General features: G+C 43.7%; 1 protein-coding gene across 2 annotated transcripts in view; it reads left to right on the forward strand.

The window, feature by feature from the left end:
- Window positions 1-2,061: 2,061 nt before the first annotated feature.
- The window catches only part of SIM1 (SIM bHLH transcription factor 1), a 69,153-nt gene continuing 51,937 nt past the window's right edge, over window positions 2,062-19,277 (forward strand). For both annotated transcript variants that reach the window (XM_014051824.2, XM_014051826.2), the window contains exon 1: window positions 2,062-3,145. In XM_014051824.2, coding sequence (XP_013907299.2) covers window positions 2,971-3,145 — 175 coding nt within the window. In that variant the 5' untranslated portion in view covers window positions 2,062-2,970. The remainder of the gene's footprint in view (window positions 3,146-19,277) is intronic.

A 19,277-nucleotide genomic window follows, 5' to 3' on the forward strand; every position in this document is an offset into this window, starting at 1 on the left:
ACACCGTCAAGCCTGGCGGAATTAACTGACTGTGGGTGGGACTATTCCTGAAATTGAGAAGAGAGGCTTTTAATCGGTGCGTTGGGGAAGGTCTAGTTGTAAATTAGCCAAAATAATTCCTGTTATATTCCCTATTCCCCGAAGCATGTTAAGGACCTCAAATCCAAATTCAGCTAATAAACAGAAAGACATTCTGCGGAAAATTCTAACGGCATATTTCCAAAATTGTGGAATTCATTTCCGAGTACTTAGGATCAGATTCGTTTGAACAACTCGAACTGCGAAACTAATCTCTCTGTTGCAATCTCTCGGGTATTCAGTTGGACCAAGTAACTTTAAGACCTTCTTAGATTTCAAGTCAGTTTGTACATTAATACAGGTTTTTTTAAAAAAAAAAACGAAAAAGGAAAAAAAAACAGGTAAGGTAGAACACCTTGCAAAGGAATGGCTTTCCGCCACCAAATATATTTAAACCGCGGGCTCCTTGATTTACTTATATTACACGAATACATTCTTTCCCCCGTTTTCTACGGCGGTAAGTGGCGTCGCCTGACCTGCAAAACCTAATGGAAACTCGATATTTACTCGTGGGAAAGCGGACATTTTGGTACAGTTGTAGAAAAGTATTTGCTACAAACTTTTCCCCTCTTGCCAGAAGTAAAGGCCTTTTTTTAACTGAGCAGTGCCTTGCGGAAAAGAACAGAAAAACCCACTTGTTCCCAGTTTTCTCCGTTTCCCGGGACCTGAGCAGCAACGGCTCGTCCCCACCCACCCATCGGTGCCTTCTTTAGTCTGTCTCGGACTCCGCTGAAGAGACGAGCCAGGTGTCCTTTCCCGCGTCCACTCGGGAGCCGAGAGGTCACAAACTGGACGCGGCTACGGTGCTTTCAGGCCCGCAACAAGGGTAAAAAGGGGTGTGCCTAGAAACGGGTGACGTAACTCCGCCGCTCAACCAGTAAGAGGCCGGCCTTTCGGAGCTCTGTTCCAATAGGAAGCCAGCTTGCCGTGTGAGTGGCATTAAGGCCGGGCAGACTGAAGCAGGGCTGAGAAATGAAGTTAGGTAAAAAGCCCTTTTGGCTATCCAGAAGTTTATTAGGCATTTCTCAGCCTGAAAATTAAGGATTCCTCATTAACTGTCGCTTCCTCCCGAATACAATCCTGGACGAGCCGGACAGCAACGCTAGAGGATGAGAAGGCATAGATTCCCCACTTTCCACCCGTGGGAGAAGAACTTTTCCACCTTTGACGGATCTCCCTGATCTTTATTAAAGCCTCGCTCGCCACTGTCACCTTGGGCTTGGGGAGTGCAGGTAGGTGGAGGGGGCGGCAGCTGGGGGAGGGAGAAACAGGAGACACCCGGAGGCTGTTGCGGTGGGAGGGGGGACTGGGCGGGCGAGGGAAAGTAACTCTTCTCTTTGGCTCGACTAGGAGTCACCCTCGTTCTTCTCCTGGGCGGCTTGTCTAGCTGAAAGATGCGCTTTTTGGCTCTACGTATCTCTGCACAAGGGGAAAGGAGGGAGGGAGAGCAGGCGGGGACCTTTTTAAAAACTTCCATACCGCAAAAGAGCGATTTCGAAACTGGGGTGAATGGAAAACGCCGAGCGGTAAGCGATCACTTTGCGCTACGGTTCGATTTATAGGAGGGGAGGGGGGAGAAGACCCGGGATTATTTACCGTAGGATCGCCATCCTCGAGACGTTTAAGTCGGAGCTCCGGGTTTAAGTCGGGGCTCGTGATAATGACTTCCAAGTGGGACTTTGGCCAAGGCGTAAGAAAGTTGTCCAAGCAGATGAAGTACGGCGTAAGTGATTTGTGGATGGAGAGCTTATGAGGAAGTGGCTGGCTTGTAGCTTAGCTGAACGAAGCCGACCATCCCTCAAAGAAGGAGTGGCTGCTAGAAGGAAATGGTGAAATTAGAAATTGGTATCTGAGCATTTTATATATAAAATATATAAAAGGACGCGCGTGGTCATTCGAATGGGCCCTTTTGTCTCCTATAAATTATATACCGCACGAAGCCCATCTCTGGGCTTAACATGGAGAAAGTCCATAGGGAGGGGGGTCTGCTCAAGAATTACCGCTGTGAACATTATTTTTAAAACTCTGGAGCGAAGCTGAAGGTTATTTGGAATCGGCCAGATCCAAAGCTGCAGTGGACAGATACCTCATTTTCCGACCGGTATCAATTCCCTTCGGCATTTCCGTAGGGGAGCCTCCAAGGGCCTTTAAATCCCCTCGACTTTATTCCTTTCCAGCCATTGCTTAAAAAAAGTAATAGTCTATCTCGGCCTTCTCCTTCGCAGCCATGCGCAGTACCTACAGCAGAATCCTATCCTGAGTTCCTCCAAAGTCGCTGTGTTGTATTCGTGGCCTTAATTAATGGGCGAAGGGATTCCCATTTCGCAGATTTTATCAAAAGAGGACCCTTGTCCGAATATTAACCTTTGACTCTTTCTGTTCCCCCCCCCCGTCCCGCCGCTATTGTCTTCACAGTTGCTTGAAGGAAGGGGGCCTGGGTCGGCCGATTGCCAAAGGTCTGCGCCCCGAAGCTTGGCGATCCTGAGAAAGAGGAAGGACGCCCAAAAGAGAAGCGCTATGAGGTCTCCTGGGTGGAGGAGTTACTTTGGACAGCAGAAAAAGAAGAGAAACGCCAGGGTCCTGGGCTAAATTTCCGAGAGTCAACCACGCCTTTGGGGCTCTTTCCTCTGGATTCCTCACTTGGTGGGTTCTCTCGGCGGCTTTGTTGAAATCGAGGGTTTCATATAATGCTGCTCTTCAGCTGGTAAGGCCGCTCTGCGCTCGCCTCCGCCCCACTGCAAACCCCAGCGCCGGAGGTTTTGGAGAAATGGCTTAGACTAGGGACGCCGAGCCAAGCCAAGCGGAGCTGGCCATGCTTTGCTGGGAGTGATCTTTCGTCTTGGATGCATCTGCGGAGCTGGCCTGGTCGCAGAGAAGGGAAAAGAAAGCACCATGAAAGAGAAATCCAAAAACGCTGCCCGAACTAGGCGGGAGAAAGAAAACAGCGAATTCTACGAACTGGCCAAGCTTCTGCCATTGCCTTCGGCTATTACCTCGCAACTGGACAAGGCCTCCATCATTCGGCTCACTACCAGCTACTTAAAAATGAGGGTGGTGTTCCCGGAAGGTAAGTAGCACCCCCCCCCCCAGCCTTTCATCTCTCTAATGCCTTAGGGAGAGTGGAACCAATAGGGTTATTCTTCCTGGCTGGGCCAACCTTGACTTCCGCCTCTTTTGTCTCTTCAAGAGAACTTCCAGAGCGACTGACAAAGGCTAAGGGCAGTCCAGTGAAAACTTACCTATTCGTAGGGCAGAAGTTGTGTGGATTTTACAGAAAGTTCTCTGGAGACTTTCCTCTTTTGTCTGCTACTTCTCCTCCTCCTCCTCCTCCTCCCCCCCCCCCAAACCCTTTCCTCTTTGGTATGTAGGACCTGTTTGGCTGGGGGAACCAGCGGCACCTTTGTCAACACAATGAAGCTGGGAGTTCAGCTGCCACTTCCAGTGACTAAAACAAACAAACCATCCCACCTACCCCTACCCCCCCTCGTCAAGCCACGTGGATTGCCCCAACGGGCATCTCCCTCTTATTTACCATAGAAAAATTTGGGAGGAGGGAGAAGGAAGGCAAGAAATTAATACCAAGCTAAATATTGACCCAGATTCTAAGAGTTTCTATTGTGTGGACCAAGGTGGCACAACTCCAGTCGAGGGAAGAAAGAGAGATAGGCACAAGAAAGGAATCTCAAATGTGAATATGTATGAATGTGTCACATCTGGATCGAATATCCATGATCTCCATTGGAGACCAAGTGGAAATCACAATCTTCGCCTGGGTTCTGTGTCCAGGTGGGTAGGGAAATAAAAACCATTCCTTGGAATAAGGCCTCTTTGGCTAGGAAAGTCATATTTCATCCCTCAGATGAACAAGTTTTTATCTTTAGGGTGGGAAAACACTGTTGTCATGCCTGGCACAGGATGGAAATCAAAACCAGAGTGAGAAAGAGTCAGTGAACTCCACCCTGAAGAAAATAAGGCCAGAAACTAGAATATGAGTCTCCTTTTTTGGTCTCTGACCCAGACTTTAAGGAAAAATCAAATTCTTATAAGTAGGTAGGTAGAGCATACAACTCTAAAGAGCTTCTAGTGAAATGTGAGGAAGATAATTTTTTTTCTGCAGAGCCCAAATTCTAACTATCACTATAAATGTTTCCTAGAGTAAAGGTCCCGGATAGTAAAAAAAAAGACAAAGATGTTTCGAATTTATCCACATCTGGAATAGTCTAATGAGACAATCCTATGTAGATTTATCAGGAAAATTGATGTAGGATTTACAGATACATTTATTTTCCTTTGATTTAAATTTTTCAAGGGATTTGTTTTGTGTAATGGGATATGTAACTACTTTAAAATTTTATTCTAGCCAGGGATGGGAAAAATTCAGCAAAAATGGGCTGGCCATTGAAACTTGCAGTTTTTCCCAGTGGAATTTATGGACACATGTAATAGATTCAAACTTGTTATGAACCAGAGTAAGAAAACAGTAGAAAGAGATTTGTATTTCCACATCTGTTAATGGAAGTGAATTTTCAATCAATTTGTCAACTTAGAATTTAATAGAAACTGCATCTTTATCCTATTGCCTTTGAAGTTTTTACAAACCCTTTAAAACGGAACTTCTTTCCAAGGAAGCTTGTGTTGTCAATACAGAACATATGTATACATCTGGGATCAGAACAACAAAGTAACTGGATTTGGAACTGGGGTTTTAGCTGTTTCCCCTTTGACGATGTCCAATACAGTGTATTAACATGACAGGCAAGCTGTTTGCACGGCAGGAGACCCAGGTTATATTTCTTTAAGCCTTACTGACTTCAAGAGCAGCAGAATTAACCGCTTGCTTCAACAACCACACTAAAAGGAGCGCGGGGGAGGGCACAAACGCTTGATTTGGGTTGGATCGTGACCAGCAAAAGATAATGGAAAGGGCCATAGGTTTGCTATGCACCGGGACACTTTGAAATAAGATTCCCATTGCATTCCAGCTGGGTTTTTTCGCACGAGGTAGCCAAAGATTTCGAGAATTCGTGTATTTACGGAGGTTTACAGCGCGGGGATCAGCGGGATATAAAAGCAAACCGTTTGTTCGCAAGGAAGCCTCTTTGCTTTCAATGAAAATTGTCTGCGGGTACGTTTGGGAGCGCTCCAGGGAAAAAGGAGCATCCTTCCACGGACTACCGAAAGCCGCTCAGCGGCTATCGAATTGCGCTGTCGCCTTGGGAAAGTCACACAGTAACTCGGCATTTTAAAAAAGACAGGCTGGGGAGTTTTAACATTAGATGCCCTCTGTCCGGAAACACCTTGGAAAGAAAGCGGAGGCAAAGGCATTGGAGATGTGATTTTTAAATATATTTGCATCTCTTCGGAGAGCTTCGCTGGAGGTCACCTTTTAGGTGAATGTAAGCGGGATGCTGCTGTTGTGACGATTATTATCATTATTATGGTTCGTCGCACAGCCAGCCAGATGTTTAGACTGGTTTTGGCATTTTTGTCGAGGGGGAGCGGATGGCAGGGAGCCAACGAATAAAGACCCGGTGCAGCTTCTCCAAGACGATTAGCCGCGCTTTTCCCACCGCTTCGATCTCGGCAGGCTACCTTGAGTTCGTGCTTCGCGGCGGATCTGCTCAATTACCCGCACCTCCCTGGCGGGCTTGTTCGATCAGCAGCAGCATATGGTGTGGCTTGTAGCCTGCGAGTAATCAGAGCGGCCGGAGGAGAAGGGGTCTCCTGTCCCAGCTCCTCTTGGCTTGGGAAGCCGCCGAATATCTGGGCAGGAAGGAGGTTGAAACGGGCTGGGGAGGAGAGGTTAAGCCTCTAGGGGATTAGCGGCGGCCAAATATGAGCTGGTGGAAGCCGCTGGACTCAACGCACGCGAGTATGGAACGGTTGCACTGGGGCAGCCGGAGAGCCGCTGCGATGCTGAAAGCGCTTGGTGGGAGGAGGGCTGGCTAAAGATAAGCGGACTTCTGGCGATACTTTTTCTAAGAGGGCATGCAGTGGAGTTTTCAGAAAGCGACTCCGGCTTTTAAAGCGTTCGAATCCCCTGAAATCTAACCCGACCTGAACAAGTCCCTTGGCTGGGAAAACAATCGCCGGGATTGGTTACTGTTTCCCCTCTAGGTAGTTGTGGCAGCTTTTTTAGGCACTGTTTTCTGTTCCCTGTCTGCCTCCCTTCTGATTCTTCTTCCGACCCGGCCGCGGTTCGATCCCGCGTTTATCTTGTGGTCTCTTGTTCTTAAGCAAGAATGGTCGCGGTAGTCCACTCCTTCTCACTCGCCTCCCGCTCCTCCAGGCTTCTTAAAACTCGGGGTCCTTCACGGATGCCATTCCCGGCTGGCAGGGAATCCAGAGGATTTGCCCAAAGTAAATTTCGAGGACTAGAGAAGAAAAGGCGGCGGGCTGGGTCAGCGGCTTTGATTGCTTGTGTAGGAATCGATACGAGCCAAAATTGGGCCCGGGAGAAAAAGCGACACTGAATATTGGATTCTAAACACGCACCTGGATCTAAATCCCATTGACTCCCAGGCAGCTTCCTTGCTTTTCAGCAAGCGGGTAGGATCCTCACCTTACAGACTGAGCCTTGCAATATTTGCTCAGTGCTAAGTCCCATCGACTTCAGTGAAGCCTATTTATGTCCAAGGAGGATCTGAGTGGCAGCTGCCTTCCGGCTTGTTTGTAAGGGCCTCACCTATTTACCTATGAAGTAACCCCCCCCTTGCTTTAATCCTACTTAGGAGATAGAGCAAGCCTCTTCCGGATCCCCACACAACTATATTAGAAGCAGGAGGTCTCGGGGGAAGGGTGAGTTAGGCGCCAATACAACGCTACAGATTGTCGAAGAAGAGGAGGCGGCAATTTTGGTTTAAAAGTTCTAGATTCCCTCTTTTGGGGGATAGTGTCGCCTTCTTTCCTTTTCACCCGGGTTCTCCAATCACTGTGCAAATACCGAACGATTTGAAAGCCAAGCACTGTTCTTCGCTCTTTGTGAAGCCCCCACTTTATAAAAGGCAGCAAGGAAGCGGGCGCGTGGGGTGTTTGTGTCATTTTCTCGGGTTCGGGATTCGGTCACCTGAAACGGACAACAAAACTTTAAGAGTGGTGGTCGGGAAAGAATGGGGGGATGTTCTAGAGCGAGCAATGATGGGTTGCAGTTACTCATCAGTATCTCTTCTTTCATGATCCCCACTCCCACCCCAATTGAGATTTTTATCTAGTCTCTAATACGCCTTGACTTTTCGTGATCTGAAGTTCCTCTTTTTTGGAGCGGGGGGGCTCCTGATTATATTATGCGGGGCAGAAAAAAGGTCCCCCAAGGGCCTGTGAATTTGATTTGATGTTGGAATCACAGGGAAATTGGTCCCCCACTCTCCCGGACTGTACAAAAGCGAGGAGGTAGAAGAAGATATCGGTTAAAGAGAAGGGCAGATAACCTTTCCAGCGAAAAGCTGAGGCTGAAAGATGGCGTGGATGTCACAGGTTATACCAGGCTGTGCCGCAAAGGCCGAGCTGGGTTAACTTCTCTCGCCAGCCCTTGACTCGGGCGGGGCCTGCTCATCAATCTATTCCAGGAATCAGAGAGTCCTTCGCTCCCTGGCATTGGAAAAGGGAGATTTGAAAGGAGTAAACCGCAGCGGAACCGGCAGGAGTTCCCGTGAATTAGAAAGTAACCTACTCCGAATCATCTTCGTCCTCTCCTCCTCCTCCTCAAAACGAGAAAGAAAATTGTGGCTCCTTTTAAAACTTCCACTTTTATTTTGTCACAACGTCCCACAAGTTCAGCTCGTTCAATATAATTGATATCCCCAAGCTATAGATACATCAGTTTTCTGCAAATGCGCAGCCTCCATTGTGCTGGGAACAGGGCCCTGGGATGATCTGCTAGTGTTTTAGAGTCATTTCACTTTTTTTTTTTTAAAGGAAGACAAGTCAACCGTTGCACTAAAACGGCGCTTCTCCCTTTGCCTACTAGGAAGGCGTGGTTTAATACTGGCAGGTATGCAGGTAGAACCCCCTGGGTTGTCCCTTTCTAAAAATTAAAACGTGACAATCCAGCGCAGAAAAACATTAATCTGGTTCGGTGGAAAGCACATACAGTGTGGAAGATGCATTACTCCTCTTTTACACAGCACCGAGTGGATATAAAGAGCAGCGTTAGAGGCAACTTTTCCTCGTTTACCACCTAACCCGACCAAAGTCGTAGAACAGGCTTCTTCGATCTGCTTTCGTGCAAATGTGCGTGAAGGTTGGTTCATGTACCAGTTGGGGACGATGGGAGCTGGAGCCCAATGCATCTTAAAGGGCTCCAGATCGAAAAAGGGTGAGCTAGAGTGCGCACAAAGGTCTGTGTTAAACCCCCCCCTCTTTTTTTTTTGGCGTGATAACCCCGAGGGAAATGGGAGGTGGAGGGATGGAAGGAAAAAGCGGCCGTCGGTTGGCTGCTATCGTGGGAAAGAGGTAGACGGAAAGAGACCGGGGGGGGGGGCTTTATTTTCACTGCTGAACTGAGGAGGGGGAGTTAAATACTATTTTTCGGGGGGAGGGGGGAAGCGCCCTTCAAATATTTGGATTTTGCATCCGATCTGCTGCTTCCACCGAGGAGAGCTACAGAGAGAGCTAGTAAAAATGTCCTTTGGCGGTCCGGAAGGTTTTCGAATCCAAGCAGGAGGAGGAAGGGGGGAGCGGTCCGGGGGGGGGGGGGTACTGGACCTGTCGCGGTAGGATTTGGCCCAAGCCAAATCGCTCCCTAAAACCGAGACCGCTGATTCCTCCAAAGAGACAACATTTTGCTTTCCTAGAGCAGATGCCAAATCTGGGAACACCTGCAGAAAGCGGGCAAGGGTGTGTGAGTTGATCCAATCTAGCCAGGGGAGGAATAAAGGAGGAGGATGTTCCCGGTTGGGCTGCTGAGGCGAGGAAAAAGCCTGGGCAGGCAGGAATAGGGAACCGCTTCCTTTTTCGCCCGGTCTGGGGACTCAAACGTTAAGCCCAGATTTTTTTTTCCCCCTCCAAGTGAAAATCAGTGCAGGGTCTAATAAAAAAAAAAGTGGCGTAACAGCAACGCAGAGTCCACTAGCCTGACTCCCCTCCGGAGTGCTGAGAGAAACTGGGGAATAAAGAAGGAAGTTATTCTTATGATTGCTTCTGGGAGGTTTTTTTGTTGTTGTTGTTTAAGAAAGAAAAAGCTCAATTCATGGTGAAATAACAACTCCTGAAGCTACTTTACATGCGATTTTCAATGAATATCACCGAGTTCCCATTTAAGTCTGGGGACCCGGCGATTGGGTTTGTGGTTTTTGACTTGTTTTTTGCAATTGGAGTGCCCTTCCGGTGATGCGAATATGCCCCGCTAGTCCAGATTTTGCCAAAATCATTGGCAAAAATCACTGTGTTTTTTTTTTAAAGAAGAAATAAAATTGCAGTAGGCTTACTTTGATTCCTGAAGTAACTGACCAGGGTAGCAGATTTCAACTGCACATCTGCTCAGAAATAAATCTCAAATAAGAAGTTCTTACTTATCTCTCTTTCCTCACTTAAGCGTATTAGGCCATTTAAAATTGTTTTCTGAAATTAATGAATGAATGAATGAAAGCGGCTTAGATTTTCACCACTAAAGGCATGGTTATTTTCAGAGGCAGAAGAAAAGGGGAGCAACCTTCGTTTCCCACGTGGGTGATTGAATGTTGTTTTTCTTGCTGCTCGGAGAAAGGGTTGAGCCTCGGGTTTCCGTGTTTATTTTCTTACAGACGTTTTTCTCATTTAAGCTAACCTTTGTTTAATTCCAGTTTTGATCTGGACTTGAAATGTGAAGTGCAGAACGAAAGCCCTCCCATAACTGCTACAGAAGTAAATTTATGGCAGAGGGAAACAGAGATCAGGCTGATTTGCAAAGTGTGTGTCTGTGTGTGTGTAGGGACTGAGCCTGACTTTTGCCTGGATGGGCTTTTAAAATTATAATAAAATTCATAATCAAGTTAGCAGTTCATTGGTCCTGTGAAAATCCTACATGGTGATATGCTTTTGCTTCTGGTTTTCCCTTGATGGATGTTTGTCTGAAATATGAAAAATGCCTTTTCCTTTGTTGCTGTTTGCATGAAAAATCTGAGTAGCATTTTACAGCCCAATAAAACCTGTTTACGCATTGCCCTGGTAAAATATGATTCTGCTCTCTACCGGTAATAACAACCCATGATTTTACTCACAGCAGTGTTTATTTGGAGAAAGCTGCTTTTTCACAACCTGCTTCTGTTTTTCTTTTCATCAGACATGATAAACCATGGTGCTCATCAGATTTCTGCATAAGAAAAATCAAACTGCATGATTGTATAATTATTGATATGTAAAAGTAAATTAATTATTTTATAGATGAACGTTAGAGAGTCTAACTAATTATTTACAATTAAAATTGTAGTAAATATTTTGTGATTTAATTGATCACTTAAATAATTTACAATTGTTCGTTTTGGGGGGAAATAAGGCAGATTTTCTCTACCACAGCAGACAGGTGCTGTGAGCACTGGATAAGAAACTGAACTGCACGACAGGGAATGAGCAGGATGGCATTTGCTTTGGCAACCCCCAAAGTGGTGGGGACTTTGCTTTTTTTAATTTAAAATCCCCCCTCCTCCTTTTTCAAGGTTGATTTTTGGATGTGAAGGCTATTTTCAAACTAGAGTAAGAACACATTTAAGTAAACAACCAAAAGGATCAATTGCATGGCATAAGCCTTGCTTAGGAGATTAGTTTTTGTTTCAGTCCAGATCTGACTGCTTCGCCTAAGGTTTAAAAAGATCCTTTTCCTCCATCTATTTTTTTTCTGCCCATACTTCAGCAGAGATTCTAAGGACCAGAGATGCCCACAGAGCCTGGTCAAAAAAGTCAAGATGGCAGCTCTAACAGTGTGCACATAAAACATAGGCAGAACTGCCATTTTTGACCATCCTAGGCAGACAGACACTCCTGCTGAGGGTGCTTGTGATCTCATATGCGCCTGCCAAACCAACAGAGCCCCCTCCCATGAAAGGAAATAAAGGGGCACTGAGTGTTTGAGGCTTGGTCCTAGATGCAGAGGGCTGAGGTCAAGCCCATCTGTAAGAGTTAGCAAGTGACATGGATGGGCAAATGATAAGAATTAGGTCCTCTGCTTCCTCTGAAGGTGAAGCCTTTGGAACTTGTGCCAGATGCTTGTAGCTGTGTATCAGAAATGGACAGGGTTTAGGGGCCTTATGGGAAGGAAGCCACACTTAGAGTTTTCCAGTTTAATCAATTCACTTTGTTCAAAAACAAGTCACCAATTTCTCTCCCTTCACCTGAGAAGAATGAAATCCTTGTGGGTCAAATAAGAATTAAGAGGAAAGGTCAGCAAGAGGGAGGATTTCCTCATTAGTAATTTATAGCATCACCCAGCCCTCATCCTGGTAATATAAACCCTGTCTGCATTAATGATAGATTGCCCAGGCAATGACTGAACCACACTATAAATCTGGTGTAGAAATCCTCCAATTGCCTACCAGGTCTTTAAAAGAAAAGTTTCCAAGGTTCCAGCCCAACAGTCAAGTTTTCTCAGTGGGCTATGGAAACACCTGGCTGGAGGGGAATAAGCTAGATAAAAGATGCATGCCTCTCCAGAGCCTGGCCAGAGCTAACTCTATCCCTTTTCATTATCACCTGTTCAGAAAAGTGAATAGTATCAGGTGGTGTCAAATAGGTCTTTCCAAACTTCAACTGAGGAAGATGGAATATCTTAGAGACACAGAGTGCTTTTGTCTGTTTTCCTTAATGTGATCCAAAATCTTCAGGCATACTACAAGAGCCTCTTCAATAAAAGCTCCCCAGTTCCTCTGCAATCAACACACCCATGGTTATTTTAAACATTTTAGGATTCCTGGACAAAGATAGGCCAATTTTCTGTGAGTTTATTTAAATCTTTGAAAGCCCCACTCTGATCTTTACTGATGCCTTATGAACTACAAAAGAATCTCAATGGTAAAGTAGAATTCAAACTTTCTTTTTAGAAGAACAAGCAGATCCTGATTTTAGCAGGAGATTAGACTAGTTGACCTCTAAGGTCCTTTCCAAACATGTGATTTAGGAAGTGGTACTAAACCTGGAACAAAAGAATTTGGAAGATACATTTTAAAGACATTTGTGGGACTGGGTGCTGAATCCTACATAAAACGAAAGTTGCCATGCCACAAACAACTTTGTGAAGTGGACCTTCTTGAATGTCAACACATCCTATGAATGATAACAGTCTTCAGAAAGTTGAAGAGTTGTCACATAAAGGCTTGAGTGGATTTTCTAGTGTCCCAGAAAGCAGACCAGAAAACATGGCTTAAAACTACTAGAGAAAATGTCAGGAATCACTTCCTGAATATATAAGTAATTCAGGTGAATGGTTTCCATTCCAGAGGAATCAGCTGCCAAACAAAATGAGTCCTCTTTTTTTGAAGTCATTAAACAGTGGCTGGATGGTCATCCATCAAAGGTGCTCCAGAGGATCCTGCAACTAGCAAGAGATGGACTAGATGATCTCTAAGATTTCTTCCCACTCTGTGCTTCTATGATCAGGCCATTTCCACTCTAGCATTTCTCCAACCTATATATGAACACATTAAGCCTGCCAATCTTCATTACTGAAGCATCAGTACATAGAACTGGCTGCTTCTATAAGACCAGGTGAATCAGGAATGGGAGACATGGTATGGTTTACCCTGGGAATCCTTCTATGAGCAACATTCCAGCTAAGTAAATACAATCAAGGCTGAACCAAAAATCTTCCAGAGACTCCTCAGCTTGTTTAACATTGTCCCGGGCACTAGGAGCAGATTTTTACTTCAGTTAGAAGTAGGTGAAGCTGGTTGAAAGCCTCCAGCAGATTAGTGGACTCACATGGAAAGGAATCAAGAGTGAAGCTGTCCCTTGATCTATAACTCTCTTAAATTGAAGTCACCAGAAATGGTGGTGAAAATTCCATCTTTTGGGGATAAAAATTGTGATAGTAGTTGAGTGATTGGCAGGAAAAGCAAATATATTATTTCAAAATTCACACAAAGTCAAAGATCAGATCAAGTGAGAGCCTTTAGCTACAGCTAAATGCATGGGAGATTATCTTTAGTTATACAATAGGAGGCATAGCCACAATCAGTGAATTTAATAAGGGACGTTTGTTTCTCACTGAAGTGCCACAATTCCCCATCAGGCTTGCCCAACATTGTCCTGTCTTCTTTTTTCTAAGAGAAAACCTTCTCTATTTACAGAAAGGATGGGTCTCTTCTCCTTCCTTGATACTAAAAACCTTCTAGTGGAAGATAAGTTTCCGTTAGGATTGCATGAGAATCTGAACTGGATAATTCCAATCACCTTTATCACTTCTTGGCAACCTATCCTAAACATTGAAGGGACTGAATTTCCACATCACACTAACCCAAATCTTATTTAACTATAAATTATTGAATAAACCACCATTGACTTGATTCACACAATATGCCTAGCCAAAATCAAACCATATTATGTTGTATGAATTCAGCCCAGGATCACTTCTAAAACCTTTTAACTGGTGTAGAAAAAAATCCAGGATACAAACACCCAAATACTATAGCTTAAGGGGAAGTTTAAAAAACAACAACATTTGTTGAATAATTTCTGATTGAAGTGACAGATTGATGACGGTGAATAGCAATTCCAGTTGTGCCCAGCCTTTTCAGCAGCCTTAGGGTTTTCTGCTAAACTCACATCTCATATACTTGACTCTGCAAAATTCTGTAGTTGGCCTCAAAAGAAAAATGGCCCATCCTTCATTTCTTCTTTCCAGATGGGTTTCAAAGCAATTACCATGATGATTTGGAATGCTGGGAATTGTAGTCTCCCCACATACAGAGGGGACTATCTTGGGGAAGATTGAGATATGGAAGCATTTCTCAATTTCAACAAATTTAAGTTGTGTGGAATTCAAGTTGAAGTGAACACATCTTGAAATTGCTGGGGTTGAGAAACACTGCTGTGCAGGATAATTTAGATTAGAAGTTTTTTGTGGCTAGAGTCTATTTTGGTTTTATTTTATGCTAACCAAATTCTCTTAAGAACTAGATACACCAATAGCATTCTACTACTCCAAGAATCTGTTATAGTGATTATAGATAAGTACGATTGGATGAAATCAATGCAGCAGAATACAATTGAAGGCAAACATTTAGGAAGGTGCAAGAGAGGGGACAGAAGATTCTACCATCATGTGGAGAAAATCTCTGGTTGAATTAAGACTGCAGGCTAGGTTGAAATCAGTTGGCTGGTTGTAATTTCAGTGTCTGTGAGAAGTCTCCTCCTCACCAGTTGAAGGAAGAAAAGGATGGGAAATTCATATATCTGCATACACTAGGGACTAGGCAGCCTTCCTCCATGCTGGCTGTTCCTGAAGCAACTTTTGAAAGACTCACTAGCATGTTGAACATAGCAAAAGCACTACAGAAATGCAAAATGAGCTGACCTCTAAAATGCCTCAAATACCTAGGACTCAAAACCCAATCCTTCCTTAAATTAATTTGGTCATAGCTGCTTATTGTCAGTGTTCCAAGTAATAGAGATGGCTTGGCCAGGCCAGCTTCAAGTTTGACACTTATCCTTTAAATGTTAACCCCTGCAAGTCCTTGGGTGTTCCGCTTCTTTTTTATGTTTTAACACTGTGTTTAATAGAACACAAATAGTATTTTTTATTTTTGTATGGAACAATTATGGAAAAGGCTGATTATTTTCTAGGTCAACTCCATCTTTTGCAAGTTCACCTAGAAATAAGTTGCTGAGTTCAATAGAGGCTACTCCTTTTGCGACTGTGGTCTTAGATTCTTTCAAAGTAGGTTTTTCTCCCAGGCCCCCTGTGAAAGAAGGAGAGATAAGTAGAGTCAGACATCTACTAAGCCTTCAGAACTGATTTTCCTGTTAGTTTATTGGAGAATGGTGTCCTCAAGGCATGCTTCACTGTGATGTACTTACCCATGATTTTATCAATTAACCTTACTTTCTGGCTTCTTTAGACACCCTAAACCATAAAGACCTATAGGGGCTAAGCTCATACAGCTAAGCTAAAAAGTGGGGACAGCCAGTGGATACATTGCAGGAAAAATGACTGTCCATTTCCAAGTATTCTGTGCCTACTATTTACTGAAGCCAGGAGGATTTCATTTAGTCATGCTAAGCCACCATCGGTTCAGCTGCAATTTATTGAGTAAACCACAACAGCTCTACTGCTCAACTTGTATCACACACTGAATCCAAACCAAACAAATTACATTAGGGCTTAGTGTGTTGTGTCAGCCAGGGCAAGGTATCTGCGATCTGATTAAAGCCCTTCTTAAAGAGGGAAACTGGACTTAATTTGGATTTGTATGAAACTTCAGGCCAACCAACACAACTGAAGCAACTATTAAGGCTGCAGTTCTATATCTTCTTACATGGAAATGAGCTCCATAGAATTTATCACCTCTTGGGTAGATACAAAAATACACTAATAAAAGTACTGCTAAAGGAATAACTAAGAATCTGCAATTACAGTTCCAGAGTTTTATTCTTTATACGCTGGAGTTGATAAATGTCAACTCTGACAATATATCAACTTTATAGAATTTGACATAGTAGTAAATTTTGAGTTACTTATTTTTGTCCTGCCACAAGAGAATGGTGTCTGAAGAAGTATTATTTAATAGTAAACTAAACCTAAAGAGCTTTCATTATTGCTCTTTCTCCACCTTTTCCCTCAATTTCTAATATTACAAACACATTTGCTTTTCATCAAATTATTTATAAAGATAAGAAAAAATGTTTCCAGATTATAATGTGCTCTGCAACAATAAATAGTGTGTATATTTCTGTACTAATAGTAACCCTTTCTTATAGTAGAAAGTATCTATTACAATTAGGGAAATATTTTTGCTTCTGCTGGTAAATACCTGTATTTTTCTAGTAAACTACGGGGGGGGGGATAGACTTGAGTAAAATCATTCCTTTCCTCCTTTTTTAAATGAAATGGTGCATATTGATTTGAGGAGGGTGGGATTTTTTTAAAAAAAACCTGAACACTGAAAAATGCTAATTTGCCCACTCCATTTAGTTTTGTCTTGTCCATAATCAAGTTTCTTTTAATGGGCATTGTAGGAAGGAAGTCATCTTACTCTATGGTATCAAAAATTATGACTCTGGTAGCACTTTTTTAGATTAAAATGTTATTAAAAGGCATTAAGCTTTTGTGAAGCTTCTGAAAAGGTGGTACCAAACTATTTCTTGTAGTAGTAGTAGTAGTAGTAGTAGTAGTAGTAGTAGTAGTAGTAGTAGTAGTTGTGCCCCAATGTATCCAAGACATAAGATTTTAGGAAGGGTGCATTATTTATTATGATCTATAGAAATTTACCACATGTATTCTATGGACATAGAGAATGGCATTGTATATGGTACTATTGCTTCATAACCCAACATAAGATCACTCTGGGGAAGATTTGCTCCATTTTCCACTTAGTATTAGAGATTCCTAACAGCTTTCATTGAGACAACTCAAAATACAGTTGTGGGGGGGGGGATCTTAGTTCTCACTTGTGGATGTTACTACTGACAGCTTGGTGTTAAGCAAAATCACTTGTGTGAAATGTCCTGAAAATATCCCTGCAGGAGACACCAAGATATTTCTCTGAGTTTTTCCTCATTAGCAGAGTCCATATGATCCATTCCTCCCTGCAACATATTGATAAAAAGAACTGTAGACAGAAATTGGATTGTTCCAATGGCAATTTTCATTGTCTGGCCAATCAATGCCTCAACCCCTATGGGGCCCATATTTTCAAGGCTGGCAACTGGTCAATGCCTGTTCAGTGGGTGGAGATTCCACCAGCTGATGACCCCCAGGACAGGGTACAGTTACACCGTGGCAAGGGCTCAGAAACCCATGTCTGATTCTTTCTGAATTGGTTGCCTGCCTTCACCTCTCAACCAAATGACCACAGAAAGAGATATTTTGACAATCTTGTAGCAATAGTTAGACAGGAATCCATTCATTCGTTTTCCAGAATCAGAAAGATGATATCTATGGAGAGTCTCAGTCATCCAGATCATGGTTGTCCCAACGGTGCTTTTTTCAGGAGGCAACTGGACTTTCTTGTTTTTTCTTTGAAGACGTTTCACTTCTCATCCAAGAAGCTTCCTCAGCTCTGGCTCCATTTCCCACCATCCAGTCAGAGCTGAAGAAGCTTCTTAGATGAGAAGCGAAACGTCTTCAAAGAAAAAGAAGACAATCCAGTTGCCTCCTGGAAAAAAAAAAAACACCTTTGGGACAATTGGGCAAGATAAGGACAACCCAGGACGGTCGAGGAAGACTGCACTGGTCGAGACCGATTGCTTTTGAAAGCGAAAAGACAAGCGAGGGGCTCGTATTCGGCGGGAGTCCTATCTAAAATAGCTCGGCCCTCATTCCTGGGACTGCGTGCGCAGGACCACGTGGCCCGCTGCGAAGTCCGAGCTCAGAGCTAATCGAGATTAGGATTTGCGTGGAAATGTGTTGATCCGGCAGGACGGTCGGCCTAAGAGAATGAAAGATCGAGCCTTGCCCGGCGGGAGCGTCCTCTCGGTCTCTCCGCGCGAAGAAGCCGGCGCTGATTTTGCCAGCCGCCGGTGGCACGGGGTGAGGATAGGGTGGAGGGAGGGACTGTTGGTGGCTGCTGGTCCCCGCCTGCCTTGTCAACGCCGCCGCCGATGGGGCAAGGTCCCTCGGCGTGGATCTCTTCCGCCTCATTTGCTTGCTAATTGGAGTCTTGTTTTCGCAATCGAAATCTCGTTTTCGGGGGGGAAACAACGGCTCCGCAGGCAGGCCGCGAAGATAATCCGGGGCTGGAAGCTTTGGAAGAAAAGCAGCCACAGCCGCCTCTTTACATGCGTAATAGATACATCCTTCGCCGGAGCGGCTCTCTCCCTCCACCCCCGTCTTTATGTAAATATGAAAAAGAAGCGAGGCGTGAAAAGATATTTTTTTTCAAAAAACAAAAAAAAAGATCACGACTCGAGGCAAGACAACAAAACAAACAACACCCCCACTCCCCAAAAAACCGAAAAAGAAATGCAATGTAGCGCAGCATGGAAATTTTCTAAAAGAGATTAGGCTTCCTGTAAAAAAAAAAAACTACTTTAAAATCCCCCTACAGATTATAAATCCCAGAGTGATTCTTTTTTTCTGCTTTTTCTTTCTCCATCTCTAGATCAAGCTTTAGATTTCTGTGTTAGTTTTTATCGCTCCTCCCGTTTAAAAGACATTGCTGGATTTGCTAAAAAGAAAAAGCTATGGTAGGTCAAGTGTAAAAAGGAAAGTAAAACATTGGTATTTAAGCTTTAAAAAATCCTTAAGAAAAATCCTTGAGAAGCATTTTAAAAATGAAAACAGAGCAGAAGATGTTGGAACCAGGAATTCTACCAGGACAGTAAGTTTTATTTCATTTAGGATACTACTACTCAGTAAATATATTGGAATTAATCTTATCCCATAGATGTGTACACACACCTCAATTTGCTTGGAGATTATGGTGTTTACCATCATTTGTAATGAGTAAAGCATGCCTACTCAGAAGAAAACTCCTAAATTGTGGTGCATAATCTAGTGAAGGAAAGTGGCATAAGATTACTTGAAAAAATGTATACACTTTTTAAAATAACTCAATTTAAAAAAAGGAGTTATTCCAAGCATTCCTGATGAAATTACAATTTGTGCTAATTTACTTCAGAGTAAATGTCCATTACCTTGTTTCCAAATAAAACAAGGCTGCTGTTAGGCACAACCAAATAAATCCACAAGTGTGCGGTTCAAACTATTTGCTTTATTGTATGCTGCCTATAGTACAGGAATCTCCCCAGATTACTTGCCTTCCTTTTGAAATAGTTAGATAAAGTTCCATGGAGCTTGGTGGTGGTGGTTTGGGGGGGGGGGTGTCTTGGGTCCCTTGTGGCTGTGCAATGATTTGAAGCTAATTCCCTACTTGATTCCTTCTTCCTGTCTGGCTGATCATTTCCCAACAGCTGTGATCTAACCATACTTGATTTTGCCTGAATCCTTTTATACTGGAGTTACTTCTGAGTTGACAAGTATAATAGATGTAGGCACCAAATAAGTTCAGCTGCCAATATTTGGCTTCCTTGAAAAAGTAACCTTACGAATTGTGCAGCTAAGTATGTGTACATCA

Source organism: Thamnophis sirtalis, unplaced genomic scaffold, assembly GCF_051295495.1.
Source record: "Thamnophis sirtalis isolate CommonGarterSnake01/CBP01778 unplaced genomic scaffold, rThaSir2_p1.2 scaffold_6, whole genome shotgun sequence".
NCBI classification, from domain to species: domain Eukaryota; kingdom Metazoa; phylum Chordata; class Lepidosauria; order Squamata; family Natricidae; genus Thamnophis; species Thamnophis sirtalis.